General features: G+C 32.1%; 2 protein-coding genes across 27 annotated transcripts; both read left to right on the top strand.

Annotated features, from left to right (window-relative positions):
• Window positions 1–286: 286 nt before the first annotated feature.
• Window positions 287–9,200, top strand: LOC141683985 (uncharacterized). Of its 25 annotated transcripts, none has more exons than XR_012560524.1 (8): window positions 287–443; window positions 988–1,271; window positions 1,906–2,085; window positions 2,159–2,246; window positions 2,353–2,702; window positions 2,783–2,942; window positions 3,561–3,627; window positions 7,078–9,200. XR_012560524.1 is itself a non-coding variant. In XM_074488820.1 (8 exons), exons 2-4 carry the CDS (start codon window positions 1,222–1,224, stop codon window positions 2,362–2,364), a joined length of 393 nt encoding a protein of 130 aa, XP_074344921.1. In that variant the 5' UTR covers window positions 287–443; window positions 988–1,221; the 3' UTR covers window positions 2,365–2,478; window positions 2,552–2,702; window positions 2,783–2,942; window positions 3,561–3,627; window positions 7,078–9,200. The 25 variants fall into 25 exon arrangements, 23 of the variants coding, with proteins under 23 accessions (XP_074344921.1, XP_074344912.1, XP_074344908.1 ...); XM_074488820.1 differs by having other exon boundaries at window positions 1,916–2,246; window positions 2,353–2,478; window positions 2,552–2,702; XM_074488811.1 differs by having other exon boundaries at window positions 1,916–2,478; window positions 7,078–7,214; window positions 7,677–7,763; window positions 8,865–9,200.
• An 890-nt stretch (window positions 9,201–10,090) lies between these two features.
• LOC141684606 (putative nucleoredoxin 1) lies at window positions 10,091–12,499 on the top strand. Of its 2 annotated transcripts, none has more exons than XM_074489660.1 (4): window positions 10,091–10,250; window positions 10,435–10,631; window positions 11,248–11,787; window positions 11,895–12,499. In XM_074489660.1, the coding sequence occupies exons 1-4, from the start codon at window positions 10,094–10,096 to the stop codon at window positions 12,453–12,455; spliced, it is 1,455 nt and encodes a 484-aa protein (XP_074345761.1). In that variant the 5' UTR covers window positions 10,091–10,093; the 3' UTR covers window positions 12,456–12,499. The 2 variants fall into 2 exon arrangements, with proteins under 2 accessions (XP_074345761.1, XP_074345760.1); XM_074489659.1 differs by having other exon boundaries at window positions 11,233–11,787.
• Window positions 12,500–12,927: the final 428 nt, after the last annotated feature.

Below are 12,927 nucleotides of genomic sequence, written 5' to 3'. Positions count from 1 at the left end.
AAAATCGAAGGAATAGAGAAGAAGAACAAGACTCGATGTTCAATCGCCCTTCAATTGCCGAAAAATCGCCTTCAATTCGCCGTTATATCAGATTTTAGGTTATAACTGTTAAACCGGTCATCTGAACCTGTTAAATCCATTTCTCAGGGTTTCCGCGGATATTATACGCGGAACATAATTAAGGGTAAAAGTGTAATTACCCATTCCGCGGATAATTAATGCGGACCGGTCTCCTTTCCGCAGAAAAAAAGCGCTAACCGGATAATTTTTTTTTTTGAATCTTGGATCCAACGGTCGGAAAAGAGTGTGTTGGTTAACAGTTCCATCAGACATCATTGTCATGGAACAGGACCCTTGCTAATTGATTACTCTTTTATTTGTTTATGCAGCTGATGATATTATTGTTGTCAATTGTCACTCAGTTCCAGAAGCTCCGGTGCCAGGTACATCGCAATTTCTCTGCAATTACATCTCTGCAATTACATGTACAGTACATTTATATATATTTGATATTGATGCTTTTAATTTGTAATGTGAATGATATGCTCGAAATGCTTACGGAGTTAACGAAATTAGTGTTATCATGTTTCGGATTAATTATTGTTGGTGTATATGTTTTAATTAAGTTAGGTTTTCAGAAATTTTGCTTAGTGTAATTTTGTGCGCTTAATGTAGAATGATGATTGATGAGATGAAACAATTGTTATGAAGTTAATTGAATTGAAAGGAATGGAATCTATGTTTGAGCGGAGTCGAGTGATTGAATAGCTGTTGGAACTTGTGCTGGTGGTTTTTAACTTTTGGAAACATGAATACATTTCATTCTTTTCTGTTATTTTTTATAGTTTTTTTCCTAAATTGTTATTCTTCATAGTTGATGTGCTTACAATACACGCAAAATATACACTATATCTATTAAATATTTTATTTCCAAGTTCATCCTGTGCATTATGATTAGTTATGTGATATGTTTTTGTTTCGAAGTAGGCATGAGAAATGAAGTGACTGAAGGGGACGAATATCAAGACACTGTACCTTTTGACGACATTATTATTGCGGATAGTCCCTTTTCAGAAACCGAATTGGAAAGTATCATGCTACTACTGAGGTTTTAGATATTGATATTGATAAAGAAGTTGTGCTGGATAGTGATGATGAAGAAATACAAAGGAATGAGGCGCTCTCTTTGACGAATAAGCTTCCTTGTGGAAAAATAGATACATGTCTAGAAGTGGAGAAAGTAATTACACAAAAGAATCAACCTTGAGTAGGTTCGTACCTATTACAACATTGAAGATGATTGTTGAATTAGTCTGACCTCAATTTCTGTCTGTGACATGTATGTATGTTATTTATTTATTCTTTCTTATCTTCTTTATTTATCCATTCACTTCATTAGCATTCATTAGCATTCACAGCTTATAAAGCTGTAAAACTATTTTAAGAAAAATAAGCCTTAGTATTCTTCACAGCAAACTTGTTTTAGTATTCACTATATCGCTGTAACAACTTTCTAATCATGCTCTTATTCTAATATTGGTATTTCTGTCAAAATATCAAGTAAATAGTATTGGTTGGTTCTTCTCTTCCCTTTATACTCCATTATTTTGGTCATGTATTAGTAGTGGTACTACTATTTGTTGAATGGATAATAGGTGCTTCTTCATGGTACATAATTGCTAACGAATACGTGGAATGAGCAAAGAGATGATTATAGTGATTTAGGCAAAATATTAGGGACTACCTTGGTTTAAGAACTGACTAATAACAGCAGATTGTTTAACTGGTAATAAGTTGATAAAAAGGAGAAGAATTCTAAACACTCTTTCTTATGATACACAAGTTCTCAGAGTTTGGGGTAATTATACTGACTTTGGGTATTATAATTTCTGTAATTTATCTTAGGATATTTCAGGAGAAGAGGTAGCAAAATACAAAGCTGTTCAACAGTTAAAGGAAGTAATACTGTGCCTGAATCCACCTACGCAGAAGCTACCTGGAAGAAACAACATAATGTTAAGAGCGATGAAGATGGAGGAGACTGTCAAGCAGCAATGCACGGAAATGTAAAGGACGGCGAAGTAGGTAATAGAAACCAGGATTGTGATGGTAAAATAGCTTCCTCTGTTGATGATACAAAGAAAATCGACGTGGACAGGAAAATTTCCTCGGAAGATGTTCAAGCTGAAATGGAGGCGCCTTTAAGTAAATATGAGGATGTTGATGGGAGAAAGGCTGCTTTATTGGTAACTGATTGTCATGATCTTTCAACCCTAAGTTACATCGACTCTCAAGAACCTGGAGAGCAATCACAAGCTAATGCATTGAGTGTTGTGGATTACTATCTATCAGGTATTGATGTAAGCCTGTCTCCTGATGTTGAAAGAGGAAAGGCTACTAGGATGGTGTCGCCCCCTACTACTTTTGGAAAGGGGTCTCAAGCTTTGGCAAGGCAGGCTAACCTTAGAAACACCCATGGTACGGTCTCTAGACAAATTGAACAAAATTAAATTTTCTCCATCACAGATTGAAGCAAATGAAAACAAATTAGTTTCCAAGTAAGCAATTGGTCAAGAAAATCTCCTAGAGATCGCCTCCTATGAAAGAGCTTAGTCGACTAGGGTTTGCAGAAACATGGAAAATGTTCAAGTCTTGTTCAGTCAAAGCTTAAATGACAACATTAGAGAAAAACAAAAAAAAAGGTTCTTCACTTGCTTTTAAATTATTTTGTCTCATTATCTTTTGTTTATGTTCAAATTTTATCTCTCTCTTTAATTTTTAGATCCTGGCACGACTAGGATTCTCTGTTGCTGTTAGAAGCCATTCCTCTTGGTAAATCAGTGGCAACATCTTTATGGTTGGAGAACTGTGCAGAAGCAGGTTGTTTACTTGATGAAGAAAAGTATATCCTGATGGATACAAAGAAGGATCCCCTTCTTAAGGTACATGCCTGTTTCTTGTTGCTTGCATCTCAGTCACTATCAGTATCCAAATGCTTATATCTGGTTTAGAGGCATGCTTTGGCACTCTTTTTTGTCTAATTTCCATTTCCCGACAATCTTTTGCTACTGACCACCAGGATCAATAAATCCTAATTACTCAAATGTCAAATCTTGCAAAAAAATGATTGAAAGCTTGGTCAAGTCAGTTAATGGTCAGGTATAGTACACAGTTTACTTTTTTCTATTTAACTAGTGGTAGTTCAGCTAACTGTGAAGTTAACTTGTCAGTTATGACTTCTGAGGCAGCATACAATGCATAGTATAAAATAACACATACTCCTACTAATGAATGTAGCTACAATCATATATGGAAGTTAGCTTTAATTATGAGCACATTCAGTCCCATCTGTTGACTGCGCTACGCTAGTTTGACGAATTCTACTTTCTAGCTATTGGTTGCAATGTTGCTTGCATGTATTAAATATCAATCTAATACGAGGTTCTAATAATTTATTCCTCAACCATTCCTTGAGAAAGGTAGAGAATCTTTCTCCATTCTGCAATTTAAAATAGTCATGGATATTTATAAAATGTTGCAACTTTCATATCTCTTTGCAGGTGTGCCTGTATTCAATTCAGAGCTTCTATTAAGCGGGATAGTTACCCAGAAACTAGAATATTTGAGGTGAGTTGACATTCCAATACTATATTTTATATGTGAACCTAGTTAAGCTAAATACTTACGCTTGAAAATGATATACAGCTGCTTGCTTGCAAATTGCAATATTAGTTTCTGTTGCCTACAAGCATAACTTTTGGATTGCAAGAGCAAGTTTGCAACTAACTAGCTTTACTAAAAGCACTTCTGTTTTCGTAAAAAAAGCACTTTTGTTTTTTTCCCCATCAGACATTAGCTTTTCTCAAATTATGCCTAAAAGAATTGCACCAATGTTTATTCGAGAAGAGCGAGGAAAGTCTAAGAACTCATGCTGCTGCTATGTACAACGGTTCTCGTCATTCTGTTTTTTATATATAATTTCTGCTTATTGCAATCTAATGTACGTAACTGCATAATGTTTATTTGGTTTTTCTCTGGTTTTAGTCCTAGCAGTGGCAGCTGGGGCTTTATTATTCGCTACTGTTATAACCTTATTGTTTTGATGTTGCTCCTGATACAAAACAAGTAAAACATAATTATGGTCACCTTTACGAACAAAAGAAGATTGTAGAGATCATTTGTTGATTGGTGACGATTGACAAGTGACTTCTAAATGTCATGTCGCAGCAACATTTCACTAGGTATAGATGTTTGGTTGTAATATTTACTGAATTTGTTCGATTAGAGCATATGCACCTGTTAGGGTATCAATTCATTAATTCATTAATTTAAGCACGAAGTTAGTTACTATTCACATTAAAACAACTTTTTTTCTTAGTTTTTATGCACTCGCAAAACTCTCTCAATTCATCAATTATTATTCATCAAATAAATTATATGTTCCCAATATAATACGAGAAATATGGATAATCTAAAAGTACTATCAAAAGTCGAGGGTTCGTTATCGCCAACAACATTAATTATAATAACTAAAAGTATATTAATTAATAAAAATTTAAATTTTGAATCATTTCAATTATATATTAATAATAATATTTATATTATCAATTTCAAGATTTTAAATAAATTTAAAATTTAAATACTAATGAATTAATAAATATATAAAAGAACTGTATTTTGCAGGAGATTAGAGGTGGTAATTTATAAAAGTCATGAAAATTTGATACATATGTATGGATTCTACCAATTGATATCCATTAACAACTCCATCAAAAATCAAAGGTATGGTTGATAAATTGATGGAACATCAATTTTTGATCGAGTAAAAATGAAATTGGAGCATGCTATTTTTGCAAACTAAGATTAATAATGCTGATGAATCAATGTTTTACTCCTTCCGGTGCATATGCTCTTGGGATTGACTACTACTATGTTAATGGATGAACGTGCAGGTTTTAACTCCCTTTGTTTTCCGGAAGTTTGAATAAATTAACTCATAATTACCTATGTTTAGGAAAAATTTGGAAATTTTTTTGGATGGAATTATTTGATTTATATATAATATAAATTGAATCCAACTAAATTCATAAAACCCAAACTTTCATTTTCGTTTGTAATGACATCTTTAACGGTGATCCAAAAATCAAAAGTTGAGGGCGTATTATCCTAAAAATTCTTTACAGTTCTTGATTTATTATATAATAATGATTTGATTGTTTATATATATTTAGTTTATTTGATTTAAAATTGATTTATTATTTTTTAATTATTTAATAAATAATAAAATTTATTTTCAGAATAATATGTATGTGTTTTCATGTTTAAATAAGTATACAATTTTAATAAGTTTATTTAAAAAAATATCTTTAATTTAATTAATTTAGGAAAATGCTATCAGTAGCCCTTAAGCCTATGTTTAAACATTTAATACTATATTACTTTCAAATTAATTAATGCTGCCAATAGACTCACATAGTCACATTATTTAATGTTTGAATAATGTGCGAGCCGGTTCCCGATTACATTTTAAAATTTAAATATAAAAATTTTCATAAATTTATTATTTGCTTATACATAAAATAAGTTATCAAAGAATGATGGAAGTAAATTATTGACATTATAACCTTTAGATTAATTGTTTAATAAACTATTTATAATTTATCATAAAAATATTTATCAAATATTAAAATAATATTAAATTAATAGTTTTGACATGTTTGAGATTTATGGATTGAAAATACATGTGTTCCAAGAATATATATTCTGCCCAAATATGTCTGTATCTCTATATATATACGGGCACCGGTGTTGGTCCAAATGTCACTTTTTGGAGTAGAACGACCATTAATGTCATTTTGAGAAAATATGGCCTCAAATGTCACTTCAAAACGGGGTCTCGGGGCCCATTTTTTCTCTAATTCAAAACGCAATTTCGCGTTTCGTTTTTCCTTCTTTTTTTTAACATGCAAAAGCATATGCGTGTTGCGTTTTTAAATTTTTTTTATATGCTAAAATGGAGGCTGATGTTTGGTTTTTGTAGAAAAACTCAAATTGCAGTCACATTTTGCTTTTTTTTTTATTATTATCAAAAATACTAAAACAGAAGTTGATGTTTGGTGTTCGTATTTTATTCATAATTATAAATATTTTAATATTTTTAAAACCCAAATTGAGAATTGGTGAATTCTAAAATATTAAAAATAGTTAACAGTTCGGTTCCTAAGGTTTAGGCTCTAGGGTTTAGGGACTAAATGTACGTTTTATTAATTTATTTATTTTTTATTTCTAAAACCCAAAAGAGGGTTGATGAACCCTAAAATATTAAAAATTGATAAATTAGGACCCACTTTTTAATATTTTTTGGTTCACTAATTCTCAATTTAAAATTTAAAAATATTGAAATATTTTTATATATATGAATAAAATACGAGCAAAATACCCCTAAAAGTTGTGTTTATCTTCAAAACAGAACATTATCTAGCATTTTGGGTTAAAAGTTTATAAAAATAAATTAAAAAAAGGCAAGGTACCGGTGAAAGTGAAAACTCAATCATAACTTCCGTTTTAATCAAAAAAGAAAAACACGGAACTACAGACCTCGTTTTGAATGTTTAAAAAATAAAAATAAAAAGAAAAAGAAAACGTAAGACGCATTAGCGTTTCTAATTAAAGTAGATAACGGAACCTGATACTCCGTTTTGGTGTACATTTAGAGTTAATTTTTCCTAAAGTGACATTGAGGGTCATTCTGAATAGTGACATTTAGGGCCTTTTTTCGCACTCCTTACTCTCTTATTCTCATATCCTAATTTCTTCATTTTCCAATTTTCCCTAATGAAGATGCCTAATTTCCAATATCACAGTAGGTGCATGTTTCTTCAAATTAATCTTTAATTAATCTAATGCACCTTTCTGCCTCTCTGGGCCTGGAAAATGAAAGGCCTCTGCCTGTTACAACCCCGGACAACATATAAAATGTCATCCTCACTGTTCATTTATTCATTGTTTCTTGATTTCTAGCCCTTGCCCCTTTATGATGATTATACTTGATTATCGGTTGTTCAATCTGATGGATAGGTTAATTTTTGGTGCATCGGTTCAAGCTGCTCTATTTTCCTCATCAGCGACAACAGGGACATAGACCTCTCCTTCAGTTCTAAAAGTCGTTCTTCTTCACTTGCTCACTTCCGATAATCCAGTAATTTGTGCAAAAAGTAATTACTCTCTTAATTTTTATTTTATTCAATTCATGGCTTGTTTTCATTTTTTGTTTTTGTTTCTTTTAATTTCAATGATTTTAATATTTTAACATTTCTGTAGGATGATTTTTTGTGCTTCTGTTAATGGTTTTGACTCCATCAACTCCGCCTCACTGATTAGTAGATTGGTTCATTTCTTTTAAGCTATTATCAATTACTCGCTATCATATTGATCACTGTATTAGCTGCTTTATATGACACATGAGATAATGCTGCTGCAGTTTATCAGATTAAGTATAAATGTATAGATGAGTATGCTCGAGTATTTTGACTAGAATTATTAGTGATTTAGATTTGTGTGTGTATATATATTTTTCGGTCATAATAGTGTTGATCATTGTTACATTATGCATCCTTCCATGTATGTTGTTTCCTATGTTGGATGCTATGCAGTATCATGTTTCTTCTCTCTTGCAGATTTCTCATTAAGGCCTGCAGAGTATAAAATATCTGGATTGACTAGGAAAATATCTGGATTGACTAGGAACCAGAGGACTGTTAACGGTACCTATGGTGATGTCTTATCTGGAGAGAAGGTTTAGTCAATATGAGTTACCTACATGGCTTATGTCTCTGTATTTTGTGTACACACTTTTTGCTTTCTGCATTTGGCTCATCTCGCATTCAAATTCATTATCTGCATATGTCTATACATATCCAATACTAAGTTTATTACATTGAGCTTCTCATTTTTCAATCAATCTTTTTGATTGAAGGCAAGCTATGGAGAGTCGAGATTATGGAATGGTAATTCAATTCTACGTTCTGACCATAAAATTGATGTAGTTCTAAGCCATATGGTTGTGTTCCAACAAGTTTCCGCCTAATAAATTGACATAGCATGCAAGCACTTCGCTTCAATAGCTAAAAATTCGTTTCCACATGACCTATTTAAATTTTATCTGCGTAATTCTCTTTGGATAATGATACTGAGAAGAATATTGCTTAGTTCTGAAAGAACCATTTTCTTACTGAAGTTTTCAAGAATTTAGCCAAACGGTGGCCGAATAAGATTCATGACTCTATTGTTATCTCATCAAACCTGCAATTGGAATCAGCGCCATAAGTTCTGTGCTTTGTTTATATATTGTTATCTCATCGTGGCTAACTTCAAGCTTTCAAGTTTTATTCAATTATTACAAGCTATAGACCTTGGGTTATGTTGCCAATTTGTACATATAACCTTTAATATGCTATATATTGTGCTCATATTTATTCATTGAATTGATGAATGGTTATCATTAATTTATTACAAGCTATGTACCTTAGGTAATATTAGCAATTTGTACATCCAACCCTTAGTATGCTGTTGGGCTCATAGTTAACCATCCGTCACAATAACACGAATCACCTATCAGCGATACAAAGCATCAATTATAATACTATAATCCACTTACACCATTGCATGGTACTTCCTGTCAAGAATCTATTTTTCTTTTGGCAAACATTTTGAGATGTGTACAGGTATATATATATATATACTTAGTATGTCTTAGTATGTCTTTTTCAATTTTACCACATGCAGCAGATAATAGTATCCCATCAGTACCACAACTCTATTTTAGTTTAATATCTTTTATTTTTTATTTTTCAACGGTGTTTTAGGTGGGTGCTCGTGCAATGTAAAATTTCTATGCCGGAACTATAGGACAGAATGGCGCGCTAACCTTATTACTTCGCACTTGGTTGGCTTTAGAGCAGTATATGATGACAATGTACGTGCAGATCTAGACACTGAAATGGAGACATATATGATACAAAAATGTAGTTATTTTTTACGACATGCTTGCTGTGTTGGTGATCATTAGTGATTTATAATGTGACCTTAGAATCATGACTAAAAGTTCTGCATATAATTAGTCTATCTTTTGTATTTACTTCATCTCTCACGAATGTGTAATTACCCAAGTGTTAATAAATTCAGGTGTTAGTTTAGAGACTTGACAGATTTGTTTCTTTTCTGTTAATAGTTCATCTTGATAACCACAATCTGGGAGTGTTGTTCTTTTTTAAGGCAATACAGCAGGGTTTAATTTCTACTTTTATTTTAGTTTTAGCATGCTTGGTCCACCTTTATGTTTGATACTCGCCTGCTGGTTAGGTGAAATACAAAATCTGCCCAAGTTCTGGAAAGAACTACATATTTTGTAACACTTTTTTTTTATTGCATGACTAATAATTCTTTATGCACCAACTTTAATGTTGTTTAAGACATTTATTGAATCAGTATTACACGATAGCCATTTTTAAATTTCATGGATGAATAATCCAGAAACAATATGTAGAATGATACTGCTGATAAGTAGGTTGATTCACTGGAAAAAAGGTTAAAATGTCTTAATAAAAACCAAGGAGAGAAACTCTTTACAAGAGACATGTTGCTTCAATTGTTAGCTAATAACATGTCCTTGGCTTCTATGATTATGAGCAACTTTAAAGAATCAAATTTCAGTTTTTAGTCCGGATTTATTTAGTTTAATTTGATTTTTAATGCTCTTTTAGGAATTATATAAATAAAGGACAAAATATATATTTTATATTACTTATATTTTCATTCATTACAACAAATATAATTTTTTAGACATAAGTGAGAATCTATTTTCATAATATCAAAAGGTAAATATATATTTTACAATTTATTAAAAATGAGGTAGATGTCGCATTCTAATTTAAAAAAATTGAATTCAGTAATGTAAGTGAGAATTTTTGAAATTTTTACGACATTTTTCTTGTAATTGCTTATTAACTTTGTTATTAAAAGATATTTATCTAAATATTTTATATGTACTTTTTAAATTTTTATAAACACATTTTTTAAACCAGGCATTCACCTGATGAAGATGAATTGTTTGAGAAGATTAATCGGGTCAAGAAGAGTTTTATGGAGCTTAGAAACCACATACTACCAAAAATATGTATCTACTAATCCTATACATACACTAACAACTTGCTGCTGTGCTTTTTTACGATCTCATGCCTTACTTACAGGAGGTTAGCCATTTTCATCTATACTGTAATTCATTTTCTTGATTGTTTATGAATAAAACCCGGTTAAAAATAAGTTCTCTATGTTATATTACTGTTGGTATCGGAAAAAGATATTCATTTGACGAGTTTATTCGTTTATCGAACTAAACATGCATTATATTTAGTAATATTTGTTTGTGATTTGAAGGTTTAGCAAATAAATTCATTTCAAACCCCAGAAGTATATGCTACCAGTCGGAGGAAGTGAAAGGAAGATGTGACGAGATTCTCGAAAGCCAGGAGGAAGAACTCAGGATCATAGAAAAAGGGGATATTGTTAATTTATCGGAGCTTCTCTTCTCCAAAAACAGAAATGACCTCATTCGATACAATGACCCTCAACTGGTATATTTTTGTATATCGTTAATTCTTTCTTATGCATACTTTTTTTGGAATTTATTCGGGGGGGTTTTGCCACTTTTTTTTTCAAATGTTAGCACGGTCCTATTTTTATGTTGTTATCAGTATGAAATGAGTTGCAAATTGTAAATAGACCTGGCATGTGGTTGAAAAATGGAAGAGCGGTTAAGTTGAATACTAGGTGTATAAACTTCACTTTTGAGCTACGATTTGAGGTTGTTTGTAGATGCGTCATCAGACTAGCTTTATATGTATTATGAACATGGTTGTAAAAATCGGTAATCGGTACTAATCGGTTAAGATACCAATTAGGGATTAATCGGCAAATCGGGGATTAATCGGATGGATTAATCGGAACAAAAATCGTATATATTTAAATATTTTAATAATATTTAATATATTTATCTTATTTATTATGAAATATATAATTCAAAAAATAATTTAAAAATATTAATCGCATTTCAGAAAATAGATCGGCCAAACATTTTTTAAGGATTAATCGGAGATTTTTTTAAAAATCGGGGATTTTTAGAACACTGATTATGAAGTACAAACTTATTGTTGATTGATACTAAAAATGTTTTAGGTTACTGCTGACCAGTTGGCTGGCAAGGTGGTGTTGATGTACTTCGTGCCATGTGCTCCCTATTTTTCAAGAAAAGATACCTCCATGGTATCCTTGATTGATGTATACAATGATTTGAAGCCTAAGAATTGTTTTGAGGTTGTTTTTGTCCTTGTTGATAATGCTTTTTCTAGCATCAATGGTGGCAAATCATCTCATCCCTCTTTTTTTCAAGGAAAAACACAAATCTTTGAAGATATATTTTCTCTCATGCCTTGGACGGCAATTCCGTTCTCAGATATAAATTTGAGAAAATATTTGGAAAGAAGATTCGGACTACACAGAGTCTGTAGGTCCAGTTACCCTATCGGAATTGTCGTTGATTCAAAAGGGATGGTTTTAAACACTAGCTGCGCAAATAATATTAACATTTATGGATCCCCTGCTTTTCCATTCAGCGATGAAATGTTAGCATTGCTAGATTCTGAAGATGATATCATCACTATGCAACCCTCCTTGAAAAGTCTTCTAGCCTCCCCGCAACGTGATTATATCATTTCAAACACAGGAGAAAAGGTATTAATTTAGAAGTTCTCTCCATAATGTGTCTCATTCGCATGTCCTAGCTAGTAAATTAGTTAGGCATCCATATATACAACTAATCTGTTTTCTTAAACTGATAGGTTCCTATTCACACTCTTGAAGATAAGGTGGTAGCCTTGTTCTTCTATGAAGATGATTATAGTTACAACTTCGCAGAAGAACTTAAAGTGGCTTATGAAGAATTAGCAAGGAATAATAAAAAATTTGAGGTTGTGCTCATTTACCTTACTGACACTTATTATAAGTGTGAGTGTACAGATGAAGAAAAGTTCAGGGCAACTTTTAAGACTATGCCTTGGTTGGCACTACCATTTAAAGACCCAACTCACAAGAAGTTGAAGCGACTATTTGATCATCCCCAAATTGTGCACCCGGATCTGCCGAAAAAAGCACCAAGTCTTGTAATCTTTGGTCCTCATGGGGAATTCATTGAACCATGTGGAGCTGAAGTCTTGTCAAATTTTGGTGTTTCAGGATACCCATTCACTCGTGAACATGTTGTCAAGTTGGAGACTAAAAAAGTTGTAGAACTGAAGCTGGAGTTGTTGTGTAGTCCAACTACTGTCTTTGAAAGAAAAGATGGGTCTCAGGGGATAATTTTTATATTTCAAATGAAATTTTTAAATCTCTCTAGGATGTGAAACTAAAAGCAAAATCTATTTGCAAATAGCAATTTTATTCCTTACACTTGCATCATCTTTTATGTATGTTCTAACATCTAGTACTTAATTACCTACTATGATTATTAAATTATCGCTTTCCCTTATAGGTTCAATTTTCTTACTTTGCGGGGAAGAGAGTCCTATTTTATTTTGAGAGTGTATATTGGAATGATTCGGATGTAGCGATGTTTAAAGAAGTCAAGTTCTCAAAGATGTTATTAGAAGTCGAGTTTCTTAAGATCCTAAAAGAAAGGTATTTGCAGCTGAAGGGCACAGATTACGAGTTTGAAGTGATATATATTAGCTACCAAGCCGACAAATTTTGCTACGATGAGCTAGTTGGAGATGTGCCATGGTTTGTATCACCTGCAAACAAGTTTTTAGAGGTCATACCCGAGAATTCTGCTTTTCTTACGTACTATGGTAAATACTGTTACGAATATGAATGGCC

The sequence above is a fragment of the Apium graveolens genome, chromosome 9 (genome assembly GCF_009905375.1).
Source record: "Apium graveolens cultivar Ventura chromosome 9, ASM990537v1, whole genome shotgun sequence".
Lineage (NCBI taxonomy): Eukaryota > Viridiplantae > Streptophyta > Magnoliopsida > Apiales > Apiaceae > Apium > Apium graveolens.
This window is presented reverse-complemented; position numbering and strand designations above follow the sequence as displayed.